Source organism: Chanos chanos, chromosome 10 (assembly GCF_902362185.1).
Source record: "Chanos chanos chromosome 10, fChaCha1.1, whole genome shotgun sequence".
Lineage (NCBI taxonomy): Eukaryota > Metazoa > Chordata > Actinopteri > Gonorynchiformes > Chanidae > Chanos > Chanos chanos.
Genome location: NC_044504.1, coordinates 27,440,818 through 27,460,080, shown reverse-complemented (window position 1 = coordinate 27,460,080; position 19,263 = coordinate 27,440,818). Strand labels below are relative to the sequence as shown.

Genomic DNA, 19,263 nt, shown 5'->3' with positions numbered 1-19,263 from the left:
TTAACTTCTTTGGATAATTTGGTGTTGTTTAAACTATGTCCTCAAATTCGTTTCCCACTCTGTTTCAAGGTCTGTTTCACAGTGCATGTGAGTGGCAAATCTTAAAGCTAAGTTGGAAGGCAAAGTTGGACACAAAACCTGAGGCAATTTTGTCAATGCATTCAAGTGGAGGTCTGAGTAAATCTCTTGGTATGACAGGTATACCACCTAGCCCTAGTTTGCTCTTTATAAATTTGCTAATTCAAATTTGATTCAGTAAATTAGATAATCAGCATTCAGATGTTGAATTTGATTGATTGTGCAGTGACAGCTATGTCGATTATGATGTGAAACTATACTTTCTATAGTGCCTCTGATAGTGATGAACACAGCTCATTGAGTTCAGAGGTACTAAATAGTGTGGCATGAGAAGTATTTGCAGCCTTCAGTTTGAATCCAACTTCTTCTGGTTGTGACATTATGTAATTTTTACCCCAGTACATTATCTACTGTTAACTTTTGTTACTTGTTAGATTGTTACATTTGCATTGTTGTTTTTAAGACAGTACTTCTCTGTCTTGGCTGGCACAGAAATAACACACCAAAGTGTGGAGGCTGAAAGAGAGGATGCTGTGACACTGCGACTTAAAACAGGCCACTGGATGCAAGTCAGGTATAAGCAGATATTATTGAACCTTTTCTCTCTTTGTTAATGATATTATGACACCCAACTGTAGCATTAACCCAGACAGTCTATGGGTCTTGACCATATCTTTTCAAGTGGTGATCTGCTCACAGTGTCACTGATTTGACACTGACAGGAACGAGAGCTTATGTTGTAACCTGAGTGGAAGAATATTTTTGCATTTGTCCTGAGAAGACTAAAGCTGTTTACCCTGACACTGCACCTCACTATAGCTTCTCATCTACACTACATATATGTAGTTCTCTTTTGCTATGAAGGATGTAAGTGAGGTGCAGGTAGATGTAGTAGCTATGGTGCCAACTGGTGGTCAATCCTTATACTGCATTTACAACCTGTGAATTGAATCTAGAAGTAGACTGGCATCAAAAACCAGACAGTAAATGACTCAGTGCGAGTAAAACTCAACTGAGGAAGGCAAGAGAAAGCATTAGTTTAATAAAGCATTAGTTTTATATGTTAACAGCTGAAATATGTCACAGCAGTCTTTCAGTCATCTTATGTGTCCTTCATTAATTCAACTTTGAGGGAAGAGGGGGGGAGCACTGAGTAGCTAGCTGGATTACATTAGTTCTAACAGGAAACAGGAAAATGGTATAGTTTAACAAAAAACACCAGGGTTATTGAACAGGTGAGAAAACTGAATTGTAAGTAGGCAACTTAACCTGTGCAAAAAACAATGTAACATTAACTAGCATTCATTGATATTAACATTAAACTATCTATAGTGAGATATGATTTATTTGTAGGAGCTTGGCTTCAGCAGAATGAAATGATTTCTAAGCAGAAATGATACACTAACCAGAGGATCTTAACAGCAAACAATTAATTTATGTAGTATGTAAGAATGTATATATTGTCTTATATACACACACACAAAGGAATGTAAACTGTAATAATTCTAAGTAATGGAATGCGTGCGCTCCCAAATCGGTCCGCACAAATTATGCTGGCAGTTCCTCAGACTTGGTTCCAAAATTTGTTTCTGACTTAACCTCAAGCCACGCATCACACAAGCTTTGACAAGGGAACTTTAGACATAGCTTCCAACTTGCCTTACTTCCAGCTTACATGTGTAGCTTACCACATCACTGACAAACTAAATTCATGCTTAGCCTCTAGTGTTTGCTCCCATTGTGATGCAAGTGTAGTATCAACAAACTTCATCAACATGATCTTGTAAAATGCCAAGAGCTGCTAAGCTCTTGTCTCAATCACTCATTCCCTGCCTCTGTGGCTTTGTTGATCATCAATGGACACATTTTTGGACACATTCTCTACTTTTTTTTTTTTTTTTTTTTACTCAGACTCACACATTGAACATTCATCCATCCATTCCACTTCTCTCTCTCACTTTACTGCATTTATTGTTTACCTTACTGAACCCTTTTGTTTCTTTTTAAACTCCCACCCCCAAATTATTTCACACTATTATTAGAACTGTCCAGAGTGTGACCTCTCTATTGCTCTACACAAGCTTTGGCTCTAACTCACCTCTGCCCTATCTCCCCCTCTCTGTCTGTCTCGCTCTCATTACTCCTTGCATAATTGTGTAGAATGTAATTTTTTTTATATAGAAATACACTAACTGTGGCTACTCTAATTCACCTCCTGTGCCCTATTTCTGTGGCTGCAAGGCCTTTGTGTTGGATTAGTGGAATCCCAGAGCGGAGCGGCAGTCGGAACGCTAGGAGCTGAGAGCTGGTGTCGCCGTAGCGATGTGCCAGGTACGCAGCAGGATTAGAGCCGACAGGCGCTGGCACTGTTTGAGAGGCGACGTGAGGGGATCAATCCCAAACCCACCCCACCCTACCCCACCACCATCGTGTGTGTATGTGTGTGTGTGTGGACAGGTTTTTATTGCTTTGAATCATATGTGTAAAAGGAATGATAAGCTATTTATGTGTGCTATACATGTGACAGGTCATAGACCTCATGCATCAACATGAGCCAAAAATGAGAAAATGCAAAAGTTTATGCAAACTCTAATCCATAACAAAACGATCCTCCCCCCTCTTTTAAATCTCAGATCTGAAATCCAGAGTTGTTTGAGTTTTTGAAATGTAACATAATAATCGAGCTTCATCATCTTAAAAGACATAAGTTTCAGATGAGTCAACGTTTGACAGATCAATGAAATTATTTGTTGTTGATTTTTTTTTTTTTTTTTTACAAGGTAAAGAGAATGAAAATTGGCAAAATATTGGTTTATTCTCTTAAGACTATGCTGCCATGTCTAAAATAATAAATAGAGGAGCCCAGTCGTTTTCATCCTGTGAGCCTATGTTGGTATCATAGCCATCCTTTCATCTAGAAACCTGGACAACAGCCTCAGGATATGTGAAGAGTGAATCAGTTGTGAAAAGGAGTTCCAATATTTACTCCTGTCCTCTTAAGAATGATGTACCTTGGAACTGTCAGAGGTGATTTCCTAAAGTTAGTTTACCTTTCTCTGTAGGCAACTTTAACTGCCTAGCTAGTTGACATTTGGCTAATTTGCACTAATGGCTGTTTTTGACGTTAGTTAGCTACATAGCTATAGCTGTGGGTTGCTTGTACACATTATACAGACAGGAGGTTGACTAGAAAAAAAGAATCTTTAAGCTATGAAATTTACCTTAACACAGTAAGGAGATCACAGGAGCAAAATTATAACCTAAAAACAGTTTCACTCTCAATAACCCAGAAATACCTGACTGTAGACACTTGATACTGGCTAGATTATATTTAATCATAGATTTGCTTGGTCATGAATTTTATTGGATTTACAACAGGGGTGGGCAAATCCGGTCCTGGAGGGCCATGGTCCTGCTGTTTTTCTTGTCTGCTAACTAAATACAATCCGTGATTGGCTGGAGAGCGTGCACACCTGTTTGCAAGTTGAAAATCAACAGGTAACTAAGAGGTGAAAACAAAAACCCGGCAGGTCACTGGCCCTCCAGGACCGGATTTGCCCACCCCTGATTTACAACATATCACCCATGCTCATCCACGTGTATGTTTGCATCTGTTGGCAAATATATGATGATAGATGAAGTAGAAGAAAACTGTTCTTCTATGGGGGAATGACTCTTGTGTTATGCTGTTGACTTTTCAAAGAAAAAAAAATAATCAGAAATATGAGACTGTTTCCTCAGGTCATTATTGAATTGCTTTAAATGAGCCTATATGACACAGTGCTGCCCTCTCCTGGAATTTAAACAAAATCAAATCTCTCCTGACATAGTGCTAGCTTTGGTACACAAAAAATCCCTTAGCGCTTATGGCCTTTTACATTGATATAGTGCAAAGTAAGATATCTCTGTGAACGTAAAGCTAAAAGTCAAAACTACATTATATGAGGAGAGCGAGTAACCCTCCTACTAGGCAGCCCTAAATTTGGGGTAAATGCTATGCAATGAACTGACATAATGTGTTTCATGATATTTTTCTCTCAAAACCTTCATCATGCATGCTGATTCTGGATATAAGGAGTGAATCATCACAGTATCTTTTTAGGTTATGTCTTTCCTTTCTTAAAAGAGAGATACAAAATAACTCATCACATGCTTATACACTTCAAAAAAGTGTTTAATGATTGTAATTCTTGAAGCAGATGTGCAGCTCTGACAACTATACTGGCTACAGTGGACAAATATCCATCCAAAGGAACAACAAAGCAGAAATCTTGAGATTCAGACTTCTCCCTTCTAGCAGGAGCCTGTGAAGTATGAACTCAGTTAAAGAGTTCTGTTAGTCTTCTTCATCTCTACAAACAGAACATTTAAAGAACTGAAAGCCAGACCCTATGCCTGACACGTTGCATATAGTCCAAACAAACAAACAAAAAACTTTGATTTCAGATCATTTGATGCTCTCCTGAGGGGTATTCCAGGTACGTGGTTTAGTGACTAACCTGGTGAAGTGAACTTAGAGTAAGTAGTAAACCTCCTAACAGAAGAGCCCTATGGCTTCATTCTCCCAGCAAAACAAAGCCACAAGGCTCTTCTATTAGGAGCTTTACTACCTACTCTGAGTTAACTTATCCAGGTTTGTCACTAAACCATGTAGTTGGAATGCCCCCCCCTCCTGGTAGTCCTCAACAGTCATACGCATTTTCTATTAGCCAGCAGGGGGCAGAGTAATGCTACAAGTAAACCTGTGCTGTCCTGAAGTGACACGTCCTTCTGTACTTTAAACTCTAACAATTCATTTACACCTTCTTTTCTTAGTTTTCAAAAAACAGAACTTAACAGTTCAGTAAGAGATTATTGATACAAAATTTTGGAGGATGTAAATTATTTAAAAACAACCAACCAAGATTCATACAATATGTGAAATTCCCAGTTTCTTCTGCTTCACTGTTTTCATTTGAGTCATTCAGGAAAATTATTATACATAATATTTAACAGTCTCGGATAATGTCATATAATTGCTACAACTGTACAAAAAAGTGGAGGTCATTGTTTCAGAGTCTCAGTTTTGTTGCTCATTGGTATCCAAATTTTGTTGCTCACTGGGACACTGACGAAGGTATCTCATTGTAGTTTTCACTTTGTGCAATAGACCTCATTGAGTTGCTGATTTGGCAGGGCATCCTGAGATAAAGTCTAAAACTGATGCTGCCATCACATCCAAACTTTCTGAAGAAGAGGTTGGTCATGTTTCAAAAGAAACCGTTCAAAATTCATAACAATTGAAGAACGTGAGGGAGGGACAAAAACAAGTCAAATAAAACTGATTGGTCACCTATTTTCAGCAGGCACCAATAAAGGCTGCCTGTTGTTTACATTCCAGAATGCCAAAATGTACTCGGCACAGAATCGCGGCGCAACTATGGTAATATGTCTGTCTCCAGTAGCGCCTAAAGCAAAACTGTTGTGTGGTTGTGTCAGATATAAAACTCTTGTTCATCTTCCTCGATCTGTTCCTGTTTGCAGTTGTCATGAGTTGTTGGGCCATTACCACATTGCTCCCAACCTGAATGGGTGGTGCCTTGCTGTGACAGACACACACTTGGGGGGTGTGGCTTATCTGTGGGTGTGATCTTAATTGACATGCTGCTGGTTCTGAGTGGCACAGGGGGCTGTCTTACTGATGTGGGGATGTGGTTGTGGGATGGCTCTGAAAGGGAGGGATTTATGTCCTGAAGAGGGGCAGAGAGAGGTCTTGGTGGGCGTGGTGTTTGTTGATTGGTCCGCAGCTGTGGGCGGGAGTAAGCGGAAGTCACCGATAGGTCCAGAGAGCTGCCAGTCAGCTTCTGTCCTGTGTCCACATCAGTTTCCTCAGCTCCCACCAGTGTATCCACGTTCACACGGTACACCAGACTGGCCAACGAGGAGGAACTACGTGGGCGAAGTGTTGCTGAGGGGGAGGGGCATGTGGAGTGGGGTCCGCCTGCTAGGGGCAAGGAAAACAGCGAACGTGTACGGTGACCTGTCCATCCAGCACGGAAAGCTTCTGGATCACGTGGGAGAGAACTGGGATGACTTTCCTCTTTCTCACACAGCAGTGGCAGGGAATTCTGGGACCCATGTGAGTGCGGTGTGGGGAGAGTTTGTGCTCGTGAGGAGCGAGAAGAGTTTCGGTGATAGCGGCGGTTTCGATAGGAAGCGGGACCTCTGCCAAAGGGGGGCAGGGCAGCAGCAGGATCTGGAGATACAATAGGTGTAGAATCTGGAGGGAGGTGTGTGAACTGAGCAACAGTGTGTCTCCGACGGTGTCGTGAATTCTGCACCTAAGATAGAGGGGGAGAGAGAGAGAGGTGGAAAGAGAGGAGGCGAGAGCAAGAAAAAAAAAGAAAGAAAGAGGAAATTATTTTTTCAGGTGTGGATGTAGCGTGATCTCCGTAGGATTCTAAGGATGTGCCACATTTCTTAGATGACTGCACACATACACAAACATGTAAAATGTCTTCCCCCCCTTTCATGAGACTGGCATCTGGCAGAGTTTAGAGGTGGGGAGGGAAGCCTGGGTGGCGGGGGGTGGGGTGGGGGGTGTTCAGCACAAAAACCCCCTGGGAATCTTTGAAGAGGCCTCTTGTTTTCACCCACTGTAACTTTATGGGTTATACCAACAGCTGGTAAACTCATCTAGTCACCAACGCAGACAGCACGTCTGTACAACGTTCTCCCAACGTAGGCCTAACATTGGGCCAACATCTGACTGTGACATCTGAGTGTTTGTAGCTCCTACTCTCTCTGAACCCCAAAAGGTGTGTGTAAGGCCTTCTCTCTTCTCTGTTGTTTGGAATGATGACGTTCCAACCCAATGGCTCTGGAAAAACATTTATTTTTCCAAGTCTTCCAGACCTATCTGGCTATGGGAATGCTGATCTGAATACCAAACATTTGAAGGGTATATCTGTACCCTAGTCTGGGGGATCTTGGTCCATGCAAATTGAAATGTGTAGCTTCAATCCAATTTATTTGCGCGTCACTGTTAATATTCTGTTTAACTAACTTTTTTTTTTCTCACACATCTTGACTGATTTGATGGAAATTAACCACAAATACTCAAAACAAATTATGAACAAATCATAATAATATCATGCATCTTTGTTTCATAACCTAGTGACCTAAGGCTGAATTGCCAGAGATAAACTGGATCTCTTCAGCTTTAATTAGTGTCTGACTCTGTTTGAGTACTTTGCCAAACAGGGTAATTTCTTTGATTTGCTCTGGACTTGTTTTGCATAGTAGCATACTGATATATTTTTGGAAAGGAGTTTGGGGAAACTTGTATTCAGAAAGTAGAAAGATTCTATTTTTTTGTTGTGAAAATATGTGGCCTTTTGTTTTTCTAGTCCTGAGCTGAATAATGAGTGTATAATAGAGCACGTGTGCACGAGAGAGAGAGAGAGACAGAGAGAGAGAGAGGATATGAAAGAGTATGACAAAGGCTTGCTGTTCTCCCTCTTCCGTAATTCACTGCACAGAGAGCTTGCAACTCTCTCCATTTTCCTTTGATGCCTACCCACAATGTATGTAATAGGGAAATTTGTTGAGTGTTTGTGTGTTTTAGGGTTTTACACAAGTGGAGATCACATGTACCCAAAAGGTAATGAACATCTGAAAAATCTTACCATATAGGGTTTTTTTTTTTTTTGCCTGTCCTGACAAATCTAATCCCTACTTAAACTAAGATTCACCCGTTATTTTGAAATCAAAAAGTGCCATTATATGTTTTGATTATAGTTATGCAAACAAATCTTGAGTTACAGTAAGATGTATGTCAATGTTACATTCCTATTAGTATAGTCAGACATGCGTGTAACTGTATGCATTTGTAGGCTGGTGTGCATGAACGTGTATTTTGCGTAAACCCCCAACATGCCATTTGGGAGCAGCAGGGGGTTGTGGGTAATGAAGCTGTTGTCGTGGCAATGAAGAGAGACTCTGACTTGATCTGGGCTAATCCAGATCACACAACTGACCCACACAAGTGAAACACAGATTGTGTTTGTGAGTGTGTGTCTGTCTCTCTGAGTGTGTGTGATTGTCAAGTTGAATTAACGGTTTGTTCTCTTTTAGAGGATAAGTACAGCTCCAATCACAGTAATGGACATGGTCCAATCCACCCGAATCTCTCTCTCTCCCTCTCTCTTTCTTTCTCTTTCTCATTCATTTGTTAATTGTAAGGTGACTAACAGATTGTGAATGTTACAAAACCTTGTCTCGTTTACTGAACAGTTAGTGCAATGTACACATACATTAACAAAAAAACAAACATGCATGACAACACACACACACACTCCCTTCCCCTCACCTGCAGTAGTATCTTGTTCCCATCATAATCCTCTGTTTGCCAGCGAACATCACTGATAGGTGTACAAGGGTGTGGCAGCAAGGGTACAAGCCCACCCACATCCCATACCCGAATCTCCATCACTGCACAGTCCATGGGGGTGGGGCTCTGGCCCCATGGCAACCGCTTGAACGACAACTGAATCTCTGTATCGGGGTTCGAGTATACCACACAAAAGCAGAAATCCTCCTTCTTTTGGGCCAGCCGTCTTCTTAACAACAGCCGGTAGAAACGCACCATGTCGGCATAGCTCTCATAGCGGCAGTAGACGGTAAAACGCACAATCTCTTTCCCATAATGCACCTGCCGGAGCGCCCAAAGCGGCGTGCCTGGAGCCAGGGTGAAAAAGTCTTGGCTAGTGGGTGAAAGGGGCATCAACCCACGCCCATTCACCCGCTCCGTGTGATGGTACTTCCATGGTGGCTTCTGGAGGGTGCCGTGAAGTTGTTTGATGCTCTCGATGCTCTCGTTCTCCTCTTGGATGAAGAGGATGACAGCCAGAGAGGGCTGGGTGGTGGCGGAGGGATGGACATGGTGTTTTGGTCGGTGTCTTTGGTGGCTGCTGGGGGCACGTTCCGAGACACGGAAAAGGGGCAAGTCTGGGTGGACCCAGGACAGGACCTGGTCTGCAGCACGCTGAAGTGATTTTGCCTGTCCTGGGTCTGTGATGATGTGGACACTCACTAAAAATGGGTCCTGCTGGTCCCCCATGGAGAGATCACCTCCAAAAAGAAAGGCATAACAAAGAGTTAAAACAAAGATCTTGAAAAGTAATCCTAGCTTATTACCTGACGCGTTTAGGATTTTTCTTTCGAGAGACAGTTAGAAAAGAGGTTAGTGTTTGGCTTATGTTGAAAAACAATAAGCTGGTGCTTACTATTTGTTATTCTGCCACCAGTGTGTTCCTTTCCATGGAACATTCACAGTTATCTCCTCTGCTTATGAGAAAAACTTTGAAGGGAAAATTCATCTTTGATGAGACATATTTCTGCCTCCTAAGAACCTAACTGCTGATGCAGTTAAGTTTTTCTCTAATTTCTCTGGATTACTAATTAGCATTAGTAGAGTTTATACTATGAGTGTTAATATCCATTTATTTCTATCTAAGTTTAATGTTTCTTCCCCTGTGAAGCAGTTTGACATTATATGTATGCCTTTGACATCACTACAGCTTAGCTTGCGCCTCTATTTAGACAGTGGTTAATCTTAATTAGCTGGCTAGCCACAAGCTAATAGTTATCTTTTTATTTCTTACTGTAGGGAACTGGTTGTAGCTACAGATGAACGGTTTATAATCTAAATTATAGTTACATCATTTGGAAAATAAAGCACTGATCTACTCCTAAACTTAATTTGCTTTATTATTGCCTGTGCGCCAAATAATCGTTCTAATTATGTAAACATATTTTCTGAATTTACAAATTGACTTTCAAATCGAACAGACTTGCAGAATTGAAGTAAGAACCCCAAACCTCTACATTTTATAATCATTATCTCATCATATGCATCAAATGCTCCAGCTCAACCAAGAGGCCCGTTATTCTCATGCTTGACTATGTTCCCTATGCCATCAGAAACGAGCCTGAACACTGCATTCACACAGCTCATTAGTACCATTAGTACAAAATTACTGACCCCCAAGGAATGCTTTAGTTCCCAGCAGGCACCTTAATAAGGCATACCCTTATGAACCCTAGACCTCATCCCCTTCCTGCCCCCACACACACACACATATACACACACAAACATGCATCTGGATTCACAGGAAGAATATTAAATAATGATATTATATCAATGTATATGATTTGTTCTATGGCTTTAAGCAGTTATACAGTATAACATTGTGGGACATAGGGTGTGTGTCAATGCCAAACATTACATTTTATTACCATTTCATTACCATTATTCATTACTTTGTGATGAGATGACTCCACTACATTACAAAAAAGTCAAGGGTTCCAACTGGTGACATTTTTAAAGGTAAATAAATTACTGATTTAAATAGTCTCCATAGGTTTTAGACTGAAAGCACTGATGTAGGGTTTATTTTACAAATTTGTAGTTTTTATTTAACTGTCAAGCTGTGAATAATTTTTGATGGCCTGGAGTATATTTGGCTACTGCTGCAAGCACACTGCTGCCAACACCAAAAAGAAAAATACTCCCCTCTTAACTTTATACCATCTGATTTGATTTCATTTGATTTGATTTGCTTGCTTTGAAAATCTGGAGTGGAAAGTTACATTTCAGGTACAATATGCTCCTTCTCTTTTTCTCTTTCCCCCTCTCTCCCTCACTCAGGGGACTTGTCCCATTTTGTTGTTTTAAAGTTGAGGGCACCAGGGGCCGAGGGAACGTTGTGCTCTTACACACACACACACACACACACACACACACACACACACACACACACACACACACACACACAGAGTTTAAGGTAAACCAAGGTCTCTGGTTTCAGAGAGCCTTTTAGAGTGACGCTGGCATTCATGAGAGAAACCTAACAGTCCAGTGCCATTTAAAAGTCTCAGATTTATAACAGCACATTCACACACACACTCCTCTATTCTCATACTGAGACCATTCTACTCTGAACGTACATGACACTAAGACTGAGGATCTACCACAGTGGGGATAAAAGTTCACTGAAGTTTTAAAGACAGAGAAATAAAACTAACAAGGTAGGTGCAGGAAGGCTTTATTTTTACTGCGTTGCAGCTGGGCCCTGACCTGAAGCATGACTTATCCCTGACCATTGAAGCAGTGTATGCCATAGCTGGGACGCTATGCAAAACATTATGATAACAGAACAACACAAATATCCCACTAGAAGTCAGCCTGCATGAGTGCACACACTCACACACGCACACACACACGCGCACACACACACACAAAACAAAACAAAGACCCCCCCCCCCCCCCCCCCCCCCCCCCCCCCAAAACTGTGACAAACAGTCACACACAGTTTTTTGCCAGTAAAGGCACATTGACAATGACACTTTACCATTAAGAGCAGAAACAAAATCCTGGTATTAAAATATCATTAATAATGTTTTATTTAAAACCATGTCCAAATGCCACTGGAGGCAAGAGGCAGATTTAGAAGTGCAAAAGCATATGCCCGAGAGCCTGTGTACATGTCTGAGAGTGACTAAGTGTGTGAATGAAAGGAGGGAAGTGTGTGTTATAAAACCTTGTGTTAAGAGTCACTAAGCTCTTAAGCTCTTCTCCAAGAGGAGTCACAAACACGCATATGCATCATGACATGTTCTAAACTGACATTCTCTCTCTCACTTAAAAATTAAATGATATAATATATATTGATATAAAACAGTTATAGAAAATATTTCAGTAATTGTTTATACTGTTATATTGTTAATGCTTGTTTGTGTTACATTACACAATAATGAGAGGATATTTCAGACATGCAAGTTTGATTTAGCCACAGCTCCTAAGTGTCTCTTTGATGTGTGCAGCTTGAAAACATGAAATTCTTACTTCTCTCTGGGTGAATCATCTTTTCAAACATTATTAAAGATCTCTGCCTTTGTATTGATGTACTAATATCCATTTGGCATACCTGGCATAAATGTATGACAGTTATTTGCAAGAATAGTCAAATGAACTTTGTTCATCTGTTATTTATAAGGGTAAATCTGTTATTTATACGGGTTAATGAATAATTCAAGAGATATTAATATAGTACTTGAACTCACCAAAATTAACAAACTTCTGTAGAGACAGAACAGCCAAAAGGGATAATCTCAATGTCAATTTAATAGCTAACTCTTTGTGCATCTCACTGACTTTTTTCTCTGGTCCTGCCTCTTCTGTTCCTCTTCTCTATAAATGGAGTGTGACTGAATATAAACGTGTAAACTGTTACACGTCCTAAGTGTCATTTTTGTACCAGAGTCTTTTCGGTCCTGCTCTTATTCCTCACTCAGTCCCACTCTGCCCTTTTCTCTTGCTGTATTACACTGAAAGATTCATCGCTTCTTCCCAAGTGCATAGTCTTAACACATATTTAAAGATTAATGTCAAGAACACTTTAGTTATTTAAGCTTTAGGGAGAGCAAACTAAAACATTAGCGGCATCATTCCTGACCCAAACACACTCTGCTTTATTTAAAATAGAAAAGATGAACTGAGTCACCTATATTCTAATTCTGCCCTCTTCCTAGCTGTCTGGCTTTTACTAACATGTCAGCTGAGTTATTACAGACTGTGGAAGACTTGGTGCCAATTAGCCACCAATTTATTATTGTGGATGAATTGCTTACTAGTTAATACTAGCTATATATTTTTAGATAACTACTGATATATTATGTAACTTACATTATCTGTGAAGTTGTGAAGGTAGCAGCACACTATCCGAGCTGACCAAGCTTTGACTATGTCTGTGTTAGAGTGTGTGTGGGTGAATGGGTGGGTGTGAGTGCTTCCTGAGCTGTCTCTTGGAAGAGTGTGTTTCCTGTTGGGCAGATTAGTGGGCTAATAATGGATATAATCCCCCTACTGGGAAACATTCTGGTCTGACAATATGCACACGCTCACCCACACACACACTGATACCCAGAGGTGTTAGGTTCTTGACAGTTTTGGTAGAAAAGAATATGGAGTTGTATATTATTTCTATTAATACTGTGAAAAAAAAAATAGTTTCACTGACAAAATATTAATATCTGTTACATTGCCATAGCAGAGAATTCAGTCCTCATCACAAGTAATAAAGCAGCAACTGAATAAGTGTGTTTCCATTTGGTTTGACACAGCTTACGTCATCTTAATCATATTGTCAGTAAAAGTTTGCGTCTAAGTGTGTATGTATGTGTGTTTGCCTGTGATATGGTGAGTAACCACAATGTATCAGATGGTTAAAGCAATTATTTATGGTCATATGGCCAAGATGCTCCAGTCTAAGACAATAAAGACCATTGTATAGACATAAGCAGACAGCCAGGAGTTTACTTACTGCTTGCTGACGACATGGGACTGTAATCCGTGAGAGACCTGTAAGAGAGAGAGAGAGAGCGAGAATGAGAGACAGAGAGAGAGAGAGAGAGAGGTGGGGGAAAGAGGAAGGTCAGTGATAGAAATGGTGCAGGACGAGGAAAATGGGAATGCCAAAACAAGGGATACTGGAAGAGTGGTTAAAATATTGATTTAATGAGAGAGTGAATAAGGAGAAAAAGTCAGAGGGAGACAGAGAAAGAGGGAGAGAGAGAGAGAGAGAGAGAAAGTTGTGGGGAGAGGAGACAGAACTTTGATTTCAGAGTGTCTAATTGAAATGAAGAAGTCTCCTATCCACATTTCACACAGAGTATTTATATCTCTGTATAGAGATATAAATACAGACAAATACATGTACACCCATACATACAACCTCTAAATCTGTCACAGTCACTGTACACAGTAGCACACATCTTATCCACTCTTGTTTACACTTATTTATTTGATGTTATTCTGAATAATTCCTTCAGGACGCATTCGCTGTTCCCTCTCAGATTAATATTTTGTTGAATTTTTAATGATGAAAACGATTTTTTTCCCTCCTCTTGAGTTGATACTTGGTGTACAACAAAACTCACTGTGTGATAAAAAGATATGAAAATGAAAAGTTCTCATTTACTGCAGTACTCACCCCCCTGAGTCAATTCTTTTTACACAATCAAGCTTTAGAGTGATCTCATGGGGAAACCAGACACATCTGAGTTCAGTTTGGAGTGTCTTATTTTAAATGAGATGTAATCTTTAGAATTTTCATTCCACTTTTAGATTAAAGGATAATTTGTGGAGATAAGGAACGAAAATGGAATTTTAGTTGGAATTTAGATGAGAGAACATGCAAGAGGAAAATAATAAACTGGAGAAAATATTTTCTGTTAGCTTCCATTATTGTGAGTTCACGTTATGTGAGATTAGTGATATTTTGAGTTTAAAATAGGCACATCAATGACCCTCAGAGTGGGAGCTGCAAATGGGGAAATCAGATATCAGTAATGATTTCCCAGTTGTATTGCAGTCTGACGTATTTTGGAACAAGAGGTTTTGGAAGTACAGGCTAGCTGACGTTCATACTGTCAGAATTAACGAGCAGGTTCTGTGTCAGTTAAGTAGCTGGGCTTTCACTGCAGCTAGCTAGCTGACATGAAGAGTTCTGATTTAGAAAGCACTTAATGTCCTCAGAACTTTGCCAAACAGGACCTATGAAATTCTGAGAGAACTTTAATGCAGAACACTGGGAGCCAGGAAAAGGGTTGTGTTCAAAATAGAATACATCTATAGCCATGAGTACACTTAGGAAGTCTACACTATGATATACTGTAGTCTGTGCTCCATAGTCTATCAAACATGAACATATCATTATGTAGCAGCCAGTCTTGAACATAGCCAGTAACACTCAGATTTAACTGATGTCCTGTGACTAACCTGTACCTGATCAGTTATCATCAGGAAAAACCTGCAGTTTTCTCTCTTTTTTTTCATGTCAGCAGTTTCCACACTACACATATCCGCTAAAGCAGCTGGAAAAAAAGCCTGTCACATGCAGGCAGATATCATCAGGAACATTCAAAATAGCACAGCTCTTCAAGCTACATTTTCTGACTTTTGCAAGACATCTATCAGCCTAACCAGGCCCTTGTTTCTGATAACCACTGACCCTAGATGTTAAGAACACTGCTAAGTGTGATCTTAAGAATGTTATTTTTAAACAGGTTTCTGGAAGCAGCATTTCCTTTAAGAGCACAGACAGGACACAAATGTATGTGAAGTATCACTCTCTGCTTCAGAGTCTGGTGTCAGAGTTAGATGTTATATATATAATTATATAGATGTTAATTAACTAGGAAAGTATGCCACCGTAATTACTTGCTAGCTCAGTAACTATAGAATGATGTGAGTACCTGTCCTAATTCCTGTGCCAGAATAAAAAGATTTAGTTTAGTTAACTAATAATTAACTAGCACCATGCTGTAGGAAGCTACAAGACAAATACCATGCTTAAATCCATGCTTAAATGGATGTCCCAACAGTTTTATAAATGTACATAATTTATCATGAAGCTAAAGGAGAGCAGATCAACCCACTAAGTTTTGAAGTGCATAGCAGTATATTCAACATACTTTCATGTGTATTTGGTTACCTTACATTCATCTTCAAAGAAGTACTTTTTGTGTCGTGTGCAAAAGCCTGCTGAATTGCAAACCAGTACCACCATATCAATAAGGTGCATATTTCTATTTCTATAAACCTGTACTACACTCAGTGTAAATTCTTTGCTGTAATGATAAATATTTTATAGCCCACATTATTTGGTGAAACATATAATGATTATGTAATCATGTATGGGCCAAATGAGCAGCCTTTCAAGGATAAAAGATAAATCTAACCATAATTTATATAAACTGTAAGAACAGATTAATTTTGATCAAATTTTAGGAGAGAACTCACCCCAGAGTTGTGCTTTATTATTGGTGACCAATAAATGCCACATCAAACTAATGAGAGAGTGGAATGTTTTAGCCTTTAGATACCAAAAATCTGACTGACATTGTGACATATGACAGAAGTTATAAAGCTTTTCAATTAGGCTTGTTCCAAATGGTAGCTCTTTTAGAGTGAGAAACGTGCTCTGTAGTCTCAGTTACTCTCTCTCTCTCTCTCTCTCTCTCCCCCCCTCTCTCTCTCACACACACACTGTTACTGTTACTTTTTTCTTTTTTATGGGAGTTTATTTGTTGTGGTTTTAAGGCCTGGTTTTTGAGATCCTCAAATGGAAACTGGAGAAATGTACGCTTGTTGTTCATGCGTTCACCATCAAAAAATATCTACTGATATTAACACAGTTTAAATCTGATATTAACAGAGCATTCCAATGGCTGTAACAGCTGTGCTTCTAGATTCTGACACTTAACATTCGTGGTTGGAAGTGTATAAGAATGGGATTTGACTGGATCAAATTTAGTGAGCATTTTTCTTTAAAACAAGCATTCCACAACACAAAGGAGACAAATAAATCCATGTTGTGGGTATATAAAAAAAGGCTAAGTAAAAATAGGCTGATGATTTTCACTCTGCGTATTTGAGGGGAACTCTACAATACAAATACAAATACAGAATGGAACGCTGAATGACCAGATGTGTTTCTGTAAATCTGCTTCGCTATTAGAAACTTGTCACAAACACACACTGTAACTAGAATAAGTATAACCTACATTAAACAGCCAACTATGCATATGTTTACGCAACATATGAATGGAAACCTGTCAGAGAGGGGACACTTAATCAAACCTCACTGTGATGCTGAGAATAAGAGAAAGGGGGGAGGGGACATCTGTGTGAGGCTATTTACCCCAATCTGATCATGACGGAAAGGTAAGAACAACGACAACAAAAAAATCCTAATAATCCCAGTGCAGCTTGCTCAAAGTTGATCCATATACACCCCCGCACGCACATTTGTAAGCATATTCACTTTCTGACTAAAGACACCAAGGTCGTCAGAGACATACCTTCAAGAAAAGCAGAATTCATCATTGCTTAGTAACCACTGCTGAAAACACAGAATTCAGTGCAGAGATATCATACATTACAATCAAAACATTGAAGCTGGTTTTGTGGCACTTTTTTTTTAAATGATCATTTCTGTGGTCTCCACAACCTGTAACCTGTACAATGAGCACATATAGAATGGTCTCTGGATTTATTCTTAGCCTAAAATTGCTTGAAATCAGTCAAATACAATGAAGAGAAGACAAATGATTTTCTCAAACAATAAAGGAGATTAAGACATAGTTTTCTAAGAAATAAAAATCAAGTTTAATACCTTGACAACTCTGAATTTTAAAATTCAGAACTTGTGCATTCATTCCTTTTGCTTTATGTTATGGATGTTCTTAATATAAAATTTGTCAGACATTTGATCAAAATTCTGCACCTCCTCCTCCAAAAAGGGCTTTCAGAGAGGAACCTGATTTAATTCTGAACTCACTCAATTCTCTTGGCTACATTTTCTAAGCAAGTTCATAATAGTTATATGACTGCATCTAAAGATATCTAGATGGCACACATAGAATCAAACAATAGACATCTCAAGATATCTAGATAACACACCTAGAATCACACTATAGACATCTCAAGATATCTAGATAACACCCTCATAACCACACTACAGACAGTTTATGGTGTAGAATAAAAGTGGCAACATTAGAATCTTAATTCGATAAATAAGTGCGCGAGGAAATTTAGGTATCAACTGCAAGCGCCTTCCCACCTACGTATTAAGAGATAAATCTCAGCGACAGATGCCCGCACTCTTAATGCCAAACAGATGATGGAAAACATTATAGAATAAAGAATGGCATAAGGAAGGGAACTTTTCTGAACTAATCTGGGACATGGGTCAAAAAGCAAAACCACAATATTTGTAACTGTTATACGGTATTTTAAAACCATACATGCTTTACGGATGGTTAGAGAAGTTGGTTGCAGTAGAAAAAAAAGAACAAGAAAAAAAAAGAAACAAAAACGAAAGGAGACTCTTAGGCAATTGGTTTCAAACAGTTATCCTTAAGCTCCTTTTCATGGAACAATGATTTGAATTATTTGTAAGAATTATACGGAACTAATCCACAAAAGTACCACACACTCATATACACTCACCCGCCTGTCTCTGCTCCCGAGTCGGCGAACTCATCCTCTGTCGAGTTCTTCTCCATCTCAGATGAAAGTGACATGGTCACTTCGCATTGTTTCTGATGTACTTGCCCGTCTGAAAACGTGTGTTAGTGGGCGTACTCAGTTTCTCTTCTGCATTAACACGGGCTAAGCTTCTCCTGGGTCAGCCCAGTTGAAAATTGGTTGAACACGAAGTGTCTGCATGCGAGCGTGATCTAGTTCCTTGGAAGCCTTTATGTCGTGAAAACACGTTCTTGTGTGTCACTCCTCCCTTTTACTTCTCCGTCCCTGCGTCACTTCACTCCTGCACTCTTTGGTATGTGTGGCTGTCGCCATCAGGTGGTGTGTACCAGCACTGAATAAGGTAACTTGAATGCATTATGAAAATATGCGCTCGATCGCACACTTCTCATATTTTCCTGTCCCCAGCTATTCGTCAGTTTTGTCAGGACATGCCATCAGTAATATCAAATAAAGACGTTCCTCACAGAAAACACGTAATCAAACAAAATATTGTAGCGCGCTAAGTTTGTTGTGCCACCATGACTCAGGTGGAATGATCAGTTAGTGGAAATATATAGTAAAATGACAAGTCCCTATTTTAGTGCTGTGTTATTGAGTCAGTTTGTGTGGTTTGCCATTTATTCAATGAATATGACGTTTACATATTTTGGTAGGAGTGTATTTACAGTTGACATAGAATAGTATTCATTTTTGCGTCAGATCAGTATAAAGATCTGGTTAAAAGGAGCATTTCATTATAAATGGAAATCCTTGCGTGGATTATTTTTTTTTTCCAGAAAGGCTGGCTTTTATTTTAAAATATAGGTTAAATGTAATAAAAGAACTAAAAATTAATGTTACAGTTAAACAAAACTCTGGGAATTCTTAGCCAAATATGTGAGAAAAAAAAGAAGATGCTGAGAAGATATGGAAATTTTACAGGAAAAAACACTGCCTATAATCATTTTCAAGACCCCACTCAGTGGATGTGTTGCCATCCATCTTTTGAAACTCTACGCTGAGCATTGCAGTTTAAGTGGTTGGGGACAACAGGAAACCAGAACTGAGGGTCACATTCATAGAACAAAAATCCTTTAAATAAAACAAAACAC

The 19,263-nt window shown here is 39.5% G+C and overlaps 1 protein-coding gene across 1 annotated transcript; it reads right to left on the bottom strand.

The window, feature by feature from the left end:
• Positions 1-5,552: 5,552 nt before the first annotated feature.
• On the bottom strand, positions 5,553-18,189 carry fam124a (family with sequence similarity 124 member A). The gene is made up of 4 exons (XM_030787547.1): positions 18,134-18,189; positions 13,443-13,480; positions 8,429-9,189; positions 5,553-6,398 (listed from the first exon to the last, which is right to left on the bottom strand). Exons 1-4 carry the CDS (start codon positions 18,187-18,189, stop codon positions 5,553-5,555), a joined length of 1,701 nt encoding a protein of 566 aa, XP_030643407.1.
• Between the last annotated feature and the right edge of the window lie 1,074 nt (positions 18,190-19,263).

Coding starts and splice junctions, on each gene's coding strand:
- fam124a (XM_030787547.1), bottom strand. CDS start 18,189: ATGGAGAAGAACTCGACAGAGGATGAGTTCGCCGACTCGGGAGCAGAG. Junction 9,190..13,442: donor TCCCATGTCGTCAGCAAGCA/GTAAGTAAACTC, acceptor TTCTTTTTGGAG/GTGATCTCTCCATGGGGGAC. Junction 6,399..8,428: donor GGAACAAGATACTACTGCAG/GTGAGGGGAAGG, acceptor CCTCTATCTTAG/GTGCAGAATTCACGACACCG.